Here is a 14,117-nt window from a genome sequence, read left to right on the forward strand (position 1 = left end):
AAGACGCAATCTCACATTGTTGCCTGCTTTGTGTAAATGACAGTATCTTTGTTGAAGCAGAAGTATGATTGCATCTCTAACTCAAAGCGTATGGCGGTACGTAAACTGCAGGGGTTCCTGATAGCTGCTTGTTTGCTTGCTCAGGTAGACCTATAGGAGGTTCTCTAGGACCCTATGGTGTAGGGTGTCAGGGCAACAGGTCTTCAGTCGTAGAGGACTGTTGGCTACGTTTTCTTTGGTACCGGAACAAAGCAGGAGGTCTTCCCCATTTAGACCTTGAGGACTCTGAGGCTGACACTATCTAGATTCACGCTGTTCACACTGCAGCCTGAAGTGACCCAAATCCGATTTTTTTTGCCCATATGCGACCTGGAGCTGATCTTTTCATGGCTGTCTGAACAACACAGATCCGATTTTTTTCAATCCGACCCAGGCCACTTGGCTATGTGGTCCTGAATCCAATTAAAATCTGATCTTTTCAAATGCAACCTGTGTCTGAACAGCCAGGTCGCATTCATCCGACCTGAACGTCATTAATATCCGACAAACGTCACTATTATGCGTCTTGCTGCGCAGAGGCGGCAAGAAAAACAACAACCATGGCAGATGATGATGCGGAGAGCAGTATTTGTGTTTAAACATATTGAAAAGATAGAATTTTTATGGTTGGAAAAGACTGCTAGATGCGTGCCGGCAGTACCATCCATGTTTACTTCTGGAAAAAAAGAGCACGCTGGCCTGTGATGTCATTGTGTCCTCTACTGGACTGGATATATAGATATATATATATAGATATATATATATATCTATATATATATATGCCTTATCTGTGAAGTCTACTGTTCCAGTGATCAATGAGCACACAAATTTGCCAGTGCTTAACTTTTTTCCTAACTAGATTTAATGTATCTTGGCATAATGTGCATTTTATTCACTGACGAGACCCCCGTTTTAACACATAGTCCATTTGTTAGCTTTTGTATTTTTAAATCAAAAAAGGATATAATGACAAAATAAATACAATTTAATGTTGAAATGTGAATGTTTTTTTGACAATATCCGGATGACATATATTTCAAATAACTTTATGTCTTGCAGGCCTGGCAGATTAGACCTAAGAATTTAATATAAATAAAAAATAATTTGATCAGTACACCATGATGGTTCTAAATTATGCTACAAGTATCTGGATTAGGTTTGGATTGTCTCTTAATGATGACATAAGTTATCAGTAGGAATGTAGACAGCACATTTCTCCATATTGTCCTTCTCAAATATATTTGCTATGGGTTTATTAGATATCTAGGGGAACTGTTGCAAAGTTTGCCTAATGGTAATAGCTAAGACAAGAAGTAAAATAAATGCTTATTTTTGTAGTCTTTCCTCTCTCCATTACAGACTTCTGAGCAAATCAATCTAAATAGGCTATAAAACATGGAACCAGTTATATCCAGCCTAGTGAGCCCTCTTATCTTCAGAGGATCTTGGCCTCTCTTAGGTCTTGGAATGTGTTTGTGCGCTTTTTGACCCCAGTCACACGATTGCGGTGTCAGCAGTTATGAGCTCGATATAAACCCCCGCCTGCTCCACTTTCCCCCTCTTCTGTGTCAGACAAACCCTCCAGCAGAGCCCACCGACTGCAGCACCGACAGTACAACAAAATGACCTCTTCTGCTCAGCCCATTTTCTCAAAGGGGGAGAACTGCAAGTCGTCCTGGCATGACGCCAACGCCGGGTACAACGAGGCCGACACGCACCTGGAAATAATGGGCAAGCCGGTCATGGAGCGATGGGAGACCCCGTACATGCATTCACTGGCGACCGTCGCAGCCTCTAAAGGTAACAGCGGCGGTAGGAGAAGGAGCGAGTCTGTCCGATAATGGACTCAGGCTGCATGGACGTCACTCAGTTAAAGAGACAGTAACAGAAAAAAAAGGAATTCAAAAGAATGAGGTTAGAATAAAATGTATAGATTGTGCACATTCTAAGTCATTCATATGTCACTATCAAATACGTTTAAATAAAAAAAAAAAAACATCAAATCTTTATATATTTTTATGTTAACTATAAATATTTCCCTTGAAGTGTGACACTTAGAATAGCAAAAAATAAATCAAAATGATTTTAAAGGGACTTAAATATCAGCCAAAAGAAACTCAGTTTGTCAAATTCCAGTTTTGTATTTCAAAAAGAGCACACAGAAATAGGAAGAGGAACCTTTGAGTGTGAGAAGCGTGTTTCTCTGTGTTGGTGAGTACTACAGCAGCTGTTACTATACTGCTGGAAGAGGGCCAAGAAGCTGCAGGAGCCAAAGAGCACCACAGCAAAGCTCATGAGCTTTACGTTAGATTGGAAGTTAGACTTATCCAACTACATCCTTCATATATTCAAGCATTTAAATAAAAGTATCAATCTAAAGTTTGCCTCCAGGAAATGTGATTATTATGTTATGTGGTGTTAATGACTGTTTTTTTAATCCATTCTAAGAGGCTTACACATGTATTTCTTCACCAAACTGTTTATTTGCAGATGCATTTTAATGACATTTCAATCACTAAAAGGGGTTAAACACCAACCTCTAACCTTTGTCTATAATATACTACTATCAAAAGTACAGATTTGTTGAAAGAAATTACTCTGCAATCACATTTTAAGCAACTGGACCTCAAATGTCCTACAGAGGAATAAATCTAGGGCTGAAACAATTAATTAGATTAATGAATTATTGAAATAATCATCAACAAATTTAGTAATCGATTAGTCATTAACTGGAGTTTAGAGACTGTAAAATATGCATTAAGGTGACAGATCAACCAACCCGTTAGCAGCAATTATACCAAAATTGTAAAAAAATAAATAAATAAATAATAAAAAATATATATATATATATATATATAAACATTTTGCATTCAAGATTTATCTATCCAGAAATCCTCAAGTAGAATTGTTTTAGTTTCACCTTGTTTAATTTCAGAAAAAGTGTTCTTTAAGGAACCTTTGGCTATCCGAATATTGATTAATTGAAAAAATATTCGATAGATTAATCGATTTGCAAAAAGATCATTAGTTGCAGCCCTAAATTAATCAAACCAAAACTAGTTTTTATAAATGGCATGTTACTGCCAGGGAATAATTGATTTTTGATTCTGTTTGTCTAATAGGTGGTCGGGTTCTGGAGATCGGTTTTGGCATGGCCATTGCTGCCACCAAGCTGGAGTCCTTCCCAATCGAAGAGCACTGGATCATTGAGTGCAATGATGGAGTTTTTGCCCGTCTGGAGAACTGGGCCAAGTCTCAGCCACACAAGGTCACTGGGCTCCTTCAATAGAGCCATACTTGTTCATGATGGTAACAAAAAGGTTTTAATGAGCCTCCTTTTCCTTTGCAGGTGGTCCCTCTGAAGGGCCTCTGGGAGAAGGTTGTTCCCACCTTGCCAGACAATCATTTTGATGGTGAGATATAAAATCAGACCTATTTCCTATTAATTATAAACATTACAAGGGATAGGAAAACTGCAGCAGAGTTAAAACCAACCATTTTTAGAAGATAAGAACCTCTAAATGGTAGAAATGAGCTAGGAATAAATAAATGTAATTAAGTCACCTGCATGATGCCAGCCCTGCTTTCTCTTTCAGGTATTCTCTATGACACATATCCTCTCTCTGAGGAAACATGGCACACTCACCAGTTTGATTTCATCAAGGTAGGTAATAAAATAAGTTACATTTGAGAAGGATATTCATTAAAATCAGATATAAAACTAAAGTAGGTGTCTGTAGCCCATCTCCTGAAGTTGTGCGGCTTTAATGGGGAAAGAAAACAGGAAATCCTATAATTATCATGTTAGGTTATAACAGCGAAGGGTAGTTCTACTATCTATACTAAAAGCATCATAAATCTCAGTAAAATATAAAGGCTTCACTGTATTTAAACAAAAGTATTAAAAGATACATAGAAAACATGATCTTATTCCATTCGAGGTAAAAATACATAATTAAAAAGAACATAAACATAGTACAGAATCATAGTACATCATCTTTTCGAGTTTTTGTGTTGCGGGTATTTTCCTACATAGTGCAAATCCATTTGTCTCTCAAAACCTAACATAGAAAATGACAAAGATACAAAAGCTTGTTTGGACATTTTGCGATTAAAAACAAAAAAATATACAAAAAAAATTTTGCAAGAAAAGGTCTCAAGTCTTTATGATTTTGTCTCATAAAAAAACAGCAGCTGTTTAGAGTGCAAACTTTCTACCTTTCTTCTCTGCAGGGTCTCTCACATAGAATGGGCAGCTTTGGTAGAAAGTTTTTTTTTTTTTTTTTAAGGCCTTTCTAGTGTTTTATTTGATTGCAGTTTAGGCTCTGGTAGGGCCACTTGGACATTCAGTGCTCTCTTGTTATATCGACTTTATCCCCTTTCCCATTGCAGTAACTTCCCTCCATTAACAAGTCTTTTGAAATCCCTTCACACATTTTGATATAATTTAGGCATCAATGCCTTTTTGCACCATGTCTCTCCCACACTACACTTGATTTACACTTGATAACTGCTGCACTTTATGAATGGAAATGTTCTTTTTCACTGCTAAGCTGCTGCTCATTTACTGTCGAAAAGCTGTATATAAGTTGATGGATTGACTTAGCAACAGTTGATTTTCTTGGCGTTTTCTTATATGGAGTTATTTTTGCCAATTCTGTTGAGACTGGCCAATAGGAATACAAAACATATTGAGAATAAGAACATATTTTCCACATGTCAGTTTCTGTCATTTATTCTCTCAAAACTTTTTCTTCAGTCTCAAATAACATCAGTTTTTTTCTATCAGTGAGAAAAATTGTTTTCACTAATACATTTATTTTACTTTCAAAATAATTTTCACCTTTGAGATCGCTTCTTTCCTTGAATTTGATAAAAAAAAAAAAAAAACGTGAAAATAGCTCCTTACTCTTAAATCCTCAAGGAAACACTGAAGCTCTACCTAAAGCAACTGTTGGAGTTTTGATCACATCTTTAACTAAAACCCTTCTTCTTGATTTATTTATTTCTTTTCCAGTTTGTTAGCCAGCAGGATCTAAACAGAGATGAACTAGTTGTTTTAAAAAGAGTTTTTCAGGATGTTCTGTGCTGCTGGCCTCGTCCTTAACGAGTCAAATCTAGGTTATTTCTAGTTTCTGCTGCTAAATACACCCTCACCTATAAGACGCTACATAGACAGGTAACCTTCCTGTCAAATCATGTCCAATCAACATAATCTACCTCAGGCAGATTAAAAACAAGCTGCAAAAACATCTCAGGGAGGATCAGAGGAAATCAGATACTATTGAGCTCAAAACAGTTTAAAAACAAAACAAGTACAATTTTTTTTCCCCTTAAATTACCCTTTTACAAAGCGTGCCTTCAATTTATTTAATAAAAGAACTGTCAAATTATTCTCCCTTATTGTTTTTAAAATAGATTTTCAGGGAATGTTTTCCTTTCACTGTTGAATGTAAGAAATAAATAAAACAAGAACAAAGTGCAGATAAGATAGATGTTTTGCAAAAAAGAAAATTCAAATAAGTATTTCTTTCTCATAATAAGTGCATTTTTTTCTTGAATTTAGGTGAGAAACTTATCCAATCGAACAAGACAAGTAACATCTAGAATAAGATAAAAACAATTGCCTTGTCTTAATTGAAGTCCATATTATCTAATTATCTTATTTTAAGAATACATATACTTATTGCATTTGCAGATCATCTTATTTACCTAATCAAACTAAGGGGAAATACACTTAATTTAAGTCAGAATAATTTTTTTTTTTACTTATTTCTAGATCGTTTTTGCAGTGTAGAAAGAAAAATGTATCTTGTGTTCCTACCAGCTCAGACAGATCCCAGATATTTGTTTTTCTAATCTAAATAAAGGAAAAAACTAACTTTGTGTTTTTGCTTGCAGGGTCATGCTCACAGGCTCCTCAAACCCGGAGGCGTCCTCACCTACTGCAACCTTACCTCCTGGGGCGAGCTGCTCAAGACTAAATACAACGACATCGAGAAAATGTTTGAGGTTTGTCGCCTTGATTAGCTAATCAAAGGCTCCACCTAAACATTATGATTTCCTTTAGCTTTTCTTCAGTATCTTCCCTGTAGTACATACTAGTTATGCACCAATAAAACTGGAACATGAAAAATAAAGATTGTATAAATACACTGCATACTTTAAAACCATGCAGAGCAGACCTGGATGATGTGGTTATGTAACAACTATCACAAAAAGAGACAAGCAGCACATGCAGATAGAACAGGAGTGAGTCTGAGTTACGTGCCGTTTTCATTTGTAGCTACTGATAAACCTGAAAGCTTTTGCACACTAACCGCCTCTCTGTGTGTTAATGATTTTCAGGAAACTCAGGTGCCTCATCTGCTCGAGGCCGGATTCAAGAAGGAGAAGATTGCCACTGCCACCATGGACATTGACCCGCCCACTGAATGCAAATACTACTCCTTCAAGAAGATGATCACTCCCACTATTGTGAAAGGATAAATGACGAAGACCCTGTTGCAGCCTTTTTATATTCCTGTGTGCCTTTTTTCCCATGACACTCATTATGTGTATTTCAATCTACAGTGTTTTAATAAAACAACCTCTATCAGGACTAAACTTTATCTTATTGTGTTTTATTGAGAAATCTACTATTGGATTTTTATTCTTTCAGAATATCATTTGACTGGTTTTACTCGCTTGATTATAACCTGCAAAAGTCCACCAAGAAAAACCTTTAAGATCTTGCTCAGACCACGCTTCCCCGTTAGAGGTCTTCTATACCCCAGCAGGCTTCCTGCTGTGAATGCATCTCATTAAAGTCCACACTTTAAAATAATTACTCACAGTATGGTAAAAAAGAAAAATTGCTTTGTTGCAATTTGTAGTCAAAGATGTTCTCTCGATTGCAGACTCATGTTATTTATGTTCAGTTATATATATTATTTATAGCTAGGAAAAAATGCTGGCATAGTTAAAAAGTTTCCCAGGATTGGTATCTTGGAAATGGTTTTAAAAGTTCACAACGTTGTTTATAATATGAGAGAATTTATAAAGGAGTTTTCCTGAAACATTTAAATGAGGTTTTGTCTGTGACCTCTATAACTAGGTCATCTTAATGCATTCAACGTGAATTTATACATGGGACAAAGCTAATTGAAATTCTCATTTCTTTTAAGTATATAGTCCAGATTAAGCAGAAATGAGAAATGATTCCGAAAATTATGCTAACAATTTACTTAAAGATCTGAAAAGATGTTATAATAAAGGTGATATGAATATATTTATGCAAATAAAGTATCGGTTTGATATATTTAAAACTAAAACTTACCAATAAGCATAAGACTAAAGAATATATCTGATCTATGTTAATAATGCAACTGCTCATTTGGGGTTGGATACTTCCCTCCTCAGCACTCAGCTCTGTGGTGGGCAGGTAACAAGCCCTTTTTCTAATTCAGGTGAGCTGGAGAAGGGATCATGTAACAGTTGCAGGTCGGTACCTCTTCAGGATTAGACCTGGGCAACATCTGCAAAAATTCCAGCACAACCAAGGACATTCAAAAGTCACCAGATAAGGAAAAAGAACTTGTATTCATGCTGATACAAGTACAGCAGAATGCTAGCTTAAAGGAAAACAAGCAGCACTTTACTCTGAAAACCTCGTCATTATGGCACATGGTGTGATGGGGAAGAATTATCCTTTTTAGCAAAGTTAAGGACTCTACTCAGAGTTGATGGAAAGTTAAATCAGAAGCTGAACTGGAGTTGAGTCAGGGGCAAAGGTCAATTTGCAACACAGAAAATAGTCAAATATTTAGCAAGTTTTCTGAAATGATTTTCACCGTCAATCTCCAACCATTCTGATTGATCTTGGGCCATTTCACGGCTTAGAATGAGAAAAACATTAATTCTGCAGATACAAAAAAGCTCTAAGAGGCATACAGTGAAAAACCTGCAGCTGTAAATCCAACTAATAAGTATTCAGTCAGGGGGACTGCATCTTCTTTCCACCTCATAATAATGCAGCCATTCATGTCTTCAGCAAAACATGGAGTTTATAAGTACAATAGACAGGCATGCATACTACTGCATGCGTTTAAATATAGCCACTTGAGAAAAAAGTCTGTTACTGCTGGCAGAGACAGACAGAGTACAGTACGTGTGTCTCAGTTTATGGTTGGAGATAAGTTGAGGAGGAGATAAAAGAATGAACACGTAGGAACAAGTAACCACCTGGTGAGGAACCATTAATCATTAGACGGATGGATGATGCAACAACAGGCTGAGCTCAGGTGGGAAAGCAGCTGCTGGTGGATCAAAGATCTGAATCAAGAATTTACTGCATGATCATTCCTGGTAATACAACAGGGCAAGAAAGGAAAAAAACTAAAACAAAGCTATGTTTACATTAATTGTCTACCTGCAGAGAATTTATATCTGCATTTAAAAAGAAAAAAATCCGAACCAAAAAAAAAATGAATTTTATTTATATATATTTTTAAAGTAGCTACTTGCATTCTACAGATTATGCTTTGTTTCTTATTTTCTGTATCATTAAAACAGCCATTGTACTACTGAAGGACTAGGACTAAAACCTGTTTTTTTAAAGTTGTGCTCATGTTAAACAGCATCTTTAACTGATTGATGTTAAACTATATTAGCCTGCTATGAAATGCAGCGAGTTGAACACATGGCTAATTAAGTACTGATGCATTAATATTGATTTAACAGGCAAATTAAATTCTGTCCAGTTATAGGAGCTTATTTTCCTTAGCATAACTGTTTGCAGCAAAACAAGGAAAAGTGCAGCCAGCACAGACAAACTAAATGAGTTTCTCAAACACTCTCCAAATGCATAAACCTTTGCATGTTCACACTTGTGTTGCATCAAATTATGCAACATTTATTTGAGCTTTTTTTTTTTTTACATGTGCAGGTTATCAGTTACACAAAAATATAGATTACTTGCATGTATTCATATTGGTTTTGGCCCATTTTACCTTTAAAATGATTAAGGATGCAAAGCAACAGTTGTGGCTGAAAAAGCTAAACCCTGCAAATTATTTTCATTTTTAACTTGACTTCCATACAAGTCAAGTTAAAAAATCTAAAGAGCAACAGTTCAATCATTGCTACGTGTCAGTCATTAATCAAAACAAAAAGCAATGGAGCTAAGAGTACGTTTAAAGGAATATTAATCTTCACTGACATTATTTTTCTCTTTCCTGCCGTTCACTAAATGCCAGTTATGTTTTTCAAAACATTCTTATATTTAAAGTCTGAAGTTAACTAGTTTGCTTGCAATAAGAGGGAAATCCATCCCGTTTACAGGAGGGCTGTACTGGGCTCTAAAAATTACTCAGGCATTTTTGGTGGCCCACCATGATTAGTTATATTTTAAGGGTGACACACTTAGAAAACCAGAGGAATTATGTGAACGTTGAGTGGTTTCAAAACTGTAGATTAGAAGAAATGAAACAAGCATAAAATAAAACCAATTGGGTAAAAGGCCACTTAAATATTGACTAACTGATCATAACATCTGACAGCCTCTTGCCAGTGTGAAAATGAGTGTTGATCCATCTGAATGCCCAACAGTCAATCCAGCTCTGGTTGCTGGTTCAAATCCCAGCTTCATGTCTTATTTGCATCCTTCAGGAAGACTCTTCAACCACCTTTCCTGGTGTTGGCGCCGCTGACTCTAAGGCAGCTCGTCTTCTGTCATGTTGCTCCAGGAAGCTGTAGCTAACCACCATCTAATCATGTGGGAAGAAACTTGATAACAAATGAAGGTCATTTATAATTTATAAAATTTGGATTTTTACTATATAAACAATAAGCAGGAAAAAATCTCCAATTAGAAGTGCTCACTTATTTTGTAGCAAAAAACAGAAATATTCTCTATAAATCTGACCTTCAAAAGGAAATTTTCTGGTTTTGTGGGCATTTAAACCTTCTTGATCTAACTTCAGTGATTTTGGTAATTAAATATATTGGATTTTATGTTGTGAATGCTCAGCTAATTGTTCCAGTAAATATTTCAGGGTCTATCACTGGTCAATGTGATTTACCTGCAGCTTCATTTAGTTTAACTAACCAAACAATTAAGATATCATCTAAAGTTTAAATGACCACTGTGGATACAGCAGTACATAAACCATATACTAAATCAATACTCAAATATGTTGTTGTAACAGAGATTTTCACATGAATAATCTACCGTATTTTCTTTAGCGTAACTCACTATAAGCCGCACCCACTAAATTTTTTGAAAAAACTGGAAATATACATATAAACCACACTGAGCTATAAGCTGCTGGTAACTTCTGAACTGTCTCCCGCCAAACCTGTAGCGGGAGCTCTACATATAGCCCCTGGAGAAGAATGCTAGCTCCTGTTAGCTTGTTGGCTTGCAGCAGTGAGAGCCTCTGCTGAAAGATGGAGCTTTATCATCTCTTTTTTCAGCTTGTCAGGAGTTTAGCCCAGTTTCATCAATGGTTCAGCAGCTTTAATGCAGCAAATAAATGTTAAAATGTGTGAATTCAGGACATTTGTTCTGCATCATGCCTGCTGCTAGCATGTTTTTGTGCTAAATGAAAATTAGTCCCTTATTCTTCCATTTCTAAATTTGACTTCCCCCTTTGGTAGTAAAAATCCACAGAAAAGCTGCACCTTCTTATAAGCCGCATGGTCCAAAGCGTGAAAAGGCTTATAGTCCAGAAAATATGGTACTTATATATTTAACTGATGCATTAAGGTAAATACAAACTGTTTGGGGAGTGGTTAGGGCATAGGGCTTGAAATCCTGAGGTTCTGAGTTCGAGTCCCACTCCCACAGCCACTGGGTCTCTAAGAAAGACCCTTAACCCCACTCTACTTCCCGGGCGCCGCACAATGGCAGCTCACTGCTCCCCAAGGGGATGGGTTAAATGCAGAGGTAAATTTCTCCAATGTGAGATCAAGAAAAGTTAGATTATATTTTTTTCCTTTATTCCTTGAATTGTGTTTCAGTGGTTCATCATTTTGTACTTTTAGCATCACATTTTGTGGATCTGTGTGAATATGAAGGATGTTATGCTGATCTCAGATGACATCTGGTAGCTCAGGTTCATCTTCTTAAAACAAGGATCACAATAATGACAAAAGGAGCAACAATTCTGCATTTGTATGAAGCAAATTTTATTGGAAATGACATTTAGGGATACTGAGGTTCACCGCTTATTTTGTTTACAACCGAGTGCATATTGCAGCTTAATCCCCCCTTAAGTTAACTGTTTATTCTGTTAATCTCTGGTTTAAAGACCCAGAAACCTAAACTGAGCAGATGCTGTTTTGTCTCAGATTAAACAGCCTTGAATAACTAACTCATTTTATTAAAGTTTCTGCAGCTCTGTGGAAGAAGAGCAGTGCTCCAAATAAAACCAGAAATACTGCCTTTACATACACACATATTTATATATATATACTACACAATCACTTCCGGTACCAGATTTTAATCTTCTTCTCTCGCTTGATTTTCTTCTGCAGCTGCAAAGTGCCGTAGAGGAGAGCCTCTGCCGTTGGAGGACAACCTGAGCACAAATAAAGAAGCCATGAAGTATGAAAACCACAAAATGACTAACAGGACAAGTCGATTAGGAAAATAAGTGCCCTGCTGGTTTTCATAGCTGCCATGTTTACCAAGAATCTGGTATTAATGTAAATGGAGCAGGAAGGTTACAGTTGCCCTACATTCAAAGCAATGCATTAAAGACTGAATATTGAGGAATTGCTGCTATAAGAAAATTTCCCTCCATCTAAAGTTAAACACGTTATTTTGAGTTCAGTCAAACTAGCAGATTGTCAAAACAGCCTGTTCCTCAGAGACAGATTCAAACCATCAGCCAGACCAACTGCTCTGGTAGAACCAGTGGTGATAGGAGCCAATCATTTTAATTCATGGGGTCTGAAGAAAGACAGAAAGATTAAAACTAAATAAATAATTAAGCAGACACATTTATCCTTCATCTAATGTAGAAACTGAATCCTCCATAAAGGATTTTTCTAACTTTATTCAGAATATTTAATATTTAATTATATAAAGTTTTAAAAGCACTAGATTCCATTCGATTCCAGACAAAATTAAGAATGTTCCATAACAATCTCTCTGTATTTAATGAACTAAAAATGTATTTCAATAACTTTGATTTTCAATCAATTTCAGACCCTGCTTTAATGGCCACGATATCATAGACCTTAAAGAAAACCTTTTGAATATGGTCAGTTCTTATAGTGAGCTGGGTAACTTATTGCCACACACCACTGATGCAGCCAGTGTATTAAGTATTGGTTGCAAAGACTGAACAGTCAATTAGATATTTTTTTTAATGGAATTGCTTTATTTCTGTATAGAAATGCTGAAACGGTGAATAAAATATGAACAATCAATATGAAGGTGAACGAGGAACTGATCAAAAGTCATATCGATAAATGCTTGAAAGAGCACAGAGAATGTAAACATGTGTTTAATATTTTTTATTTGATTACTGAACTAGAATAACTGTTCAACTATAATAAAATATACCTTATTTATTAAGGTGCATATGCATGTGAATTATCTATTAAAATATTACATAACTATAAAATAACATGTATAAAATCTAAATATTACTTTACTAAGGTTGAAGTTTTCCAGTTGCAGCTTGTGACAAACTGAGCACTTCAATTCAGGACACAGATTTTAATCACCTACTGAAACTAAAGATATATTCAATAAATGAAAACATCTGCTTTGTAAAATCTTCATTTAGGTATAAGAAATAATTATTTTCACCAAGCCAACATTTAGCATTAAAGGTATATTTTATTGGTCTTTTATTTATATTTAAGGTTAATTAAATGTGTATTTATTGGTTGTAAGCATTAAATTATCAGGGTTTAAAACATCAGATTATGTTATTAATCTTTACAATGTGTTCGACTTAATGGATTCAATTACTTTACTGAAGTATAAGTTCTAAAGTAAGTTTTCTAAACATTCTAATCTACTGAATACGGATTAAATTTGGTTCAACTCTTGTTATGGATGAATGTTTGGTTTAAAGTTAAAAGGAGCAGGGCTCTTTGCTGCATTGCATTGTGGGCTTTGTGGAGTGCAGAACCAATAAAAGCTCCCAGCACCAGATTAAACCAAAAAATGAACTTAGAAAGCAGTAAAATATCAAACATCTGGTATTAAAAGTAAATTAAACTGATAGTCATTCAAACTTTCCAGCATAAAGCCTGTAAAGAGGTTCCGTAAAGTCAATTTAGCAGATGGCGAAATCTGACCCTAGTTAATCTAGGAATCCACTATAGGACTATAAAGACTATATAATGTACCTCTTAAACTAATTTCTTTTTTAATTGTACATCCTAAAACAAACTGTTTTTTGACTTTCATCTCCAAGATCTCTGCATGCATCTGAAATGAGTCTGAGCAGCAAACAGTTTGTGAAGAGATGATTTCCATGCTTTTTTATTTTTAATTTCTATCAGGCAGCTGAAATCCGACAGACTAAAAGCTCTATATCTATAAACATGTTCTGCTGTGCAGTTACTATACCACCTGTCAGACACCTCCAAATGATTTAGAAAAAGGCTTACCTGGAACATAAATGTCCACGGGCACAATGCGGTCACAGCCTCGAACTACAGCATAAGAGTAGTGGTAGTAACCTCCTCCATTGGCACAACTAGGGGAGGACAATCAGAAAAAAAATACAACCTTTTAAAAACTTAATTAGATTGGAGGTAACAGCTGAGCAATAAAAAAGCCCAAAGTAAAGGCATCCCACCAATGGTTGCTAAGATTAACTTCAGCTTTAGAGCAGTTATTTGGGCCAACACTGCCACCAAGTGTTTTATCCTGTTAGCTTTACTAAACCAGGCTAAGAAGGGAACTGTCTAACTCACACGCAGCTTACCGACTTTATCTTAAAAAAAAGTCCACAAAAAAACAACTTAAAAAAAAAAAAATAATAAATAAATAGATCAACCTGGACTGCAGCAGCCAAAATACTTCAGACATACTACATAGCAGTGAAGTAAATGAAATCCACATTTAGGTG

The 14,117-nt window shown here is 35.8% G+C and overlaps 2 protein-coding genes across 2 annotated transcripts in view; one reads left to right on the forward strand and one right to left on the reverse strand.

The window, feature by feature from the left end:
• Positions 1-1,537: 1,537 nt before the first annotated feature.
• gamt (guanidinoacetate N-methyltransferase) lies at positions 1,538-6,644 on the forward strand. Its single transcript, XM_015393911.1, has 6 exons — positions 1,538-1,839; positions 3,162-3,307; positions 3,389-3,452; positions 3,636-3,703; positions 5,941-6,051; positions 6,388-6,644. The coding sequence occupies exons 1-6, from the start codon at positions 1,662-1,664 to the stop codon at positions 6,526-6,528; spliced, it is 708 nt and encodes a 235-aa protein (XP_015249397.1). The 5' UTR covers positions 1,538-1,661; the 3' UTR covers positions 6,529-6,644.
• A 4,546-nt stretch (positions 6,645-11,190) lies between these two features.
• ndufs7 (NADH:ubiquinone oxidoreductase core subunit S7) overlaps positions 11,191-14,117 on the reverse strand; it is a 9,585-nt gene continuing 6,658 nt past the window's right edge. Inside the window, exons 7-8 of the mRNA XM_015393907.1 lie at positions 13,654-13,742; positions 11,191-11,600 (exon numbers count right to left, since the gene is read on the reverse strand). Of these exons, the coding sequence (XP_015249393.1) occupies positions 11,503-11,600; positions 13,654-13,742 (187 nt within the window). The 3' untranslated portion in view covers positions 11,191-11,502. The remainder of the gene's footprint in view (positions 11,601-13,653; positions 13,743-14,117) is intronic.

This window comes from Cyprinodon variegatus, unplaced genomic scaffold (assembly GCF_000732505.1).
Source record: "Cyprinodon variegatus isolate N-32 unplaced genomic scaffold, C_variegatus-1.0 Scaffold662, whole genome shotgun sequence".
NCBI lineage: Eukaryota > Metazoa > Chordata > Actinopteri > Cyprinodontiformes > Cyprinodontidae > Cyprinodon > Cyprinodon variegatus.

What these genes read in the sequence shown, in the direction of transcription:
- gamt (XM_015393911.1), top strand. Translation starts at nt 1,662, where the DNA reads ATGACCTCTTCTGCTCAGCCCATTTTCTCAAAGGGGGAGAACTGCAAG. An exon ending in CCAAGTCTCAGCCACACAAG is followed by an intron (nt 3,308 to 3,388) that starts GTCACTGGGCTC and finishes TTTCCTTTGCAG; the next exon opens with GTGGTCCCTCTGAAGGGCCT. An exon ending in ACATCGAGAAAATGTTTGAG is followed by an intron (nt 6,052 to 6,387) that starts GTTTGTCGCCTT and finishes AATGATTTTCAG; the next exon opens with GAAACTCAGGTGCCTCATCT.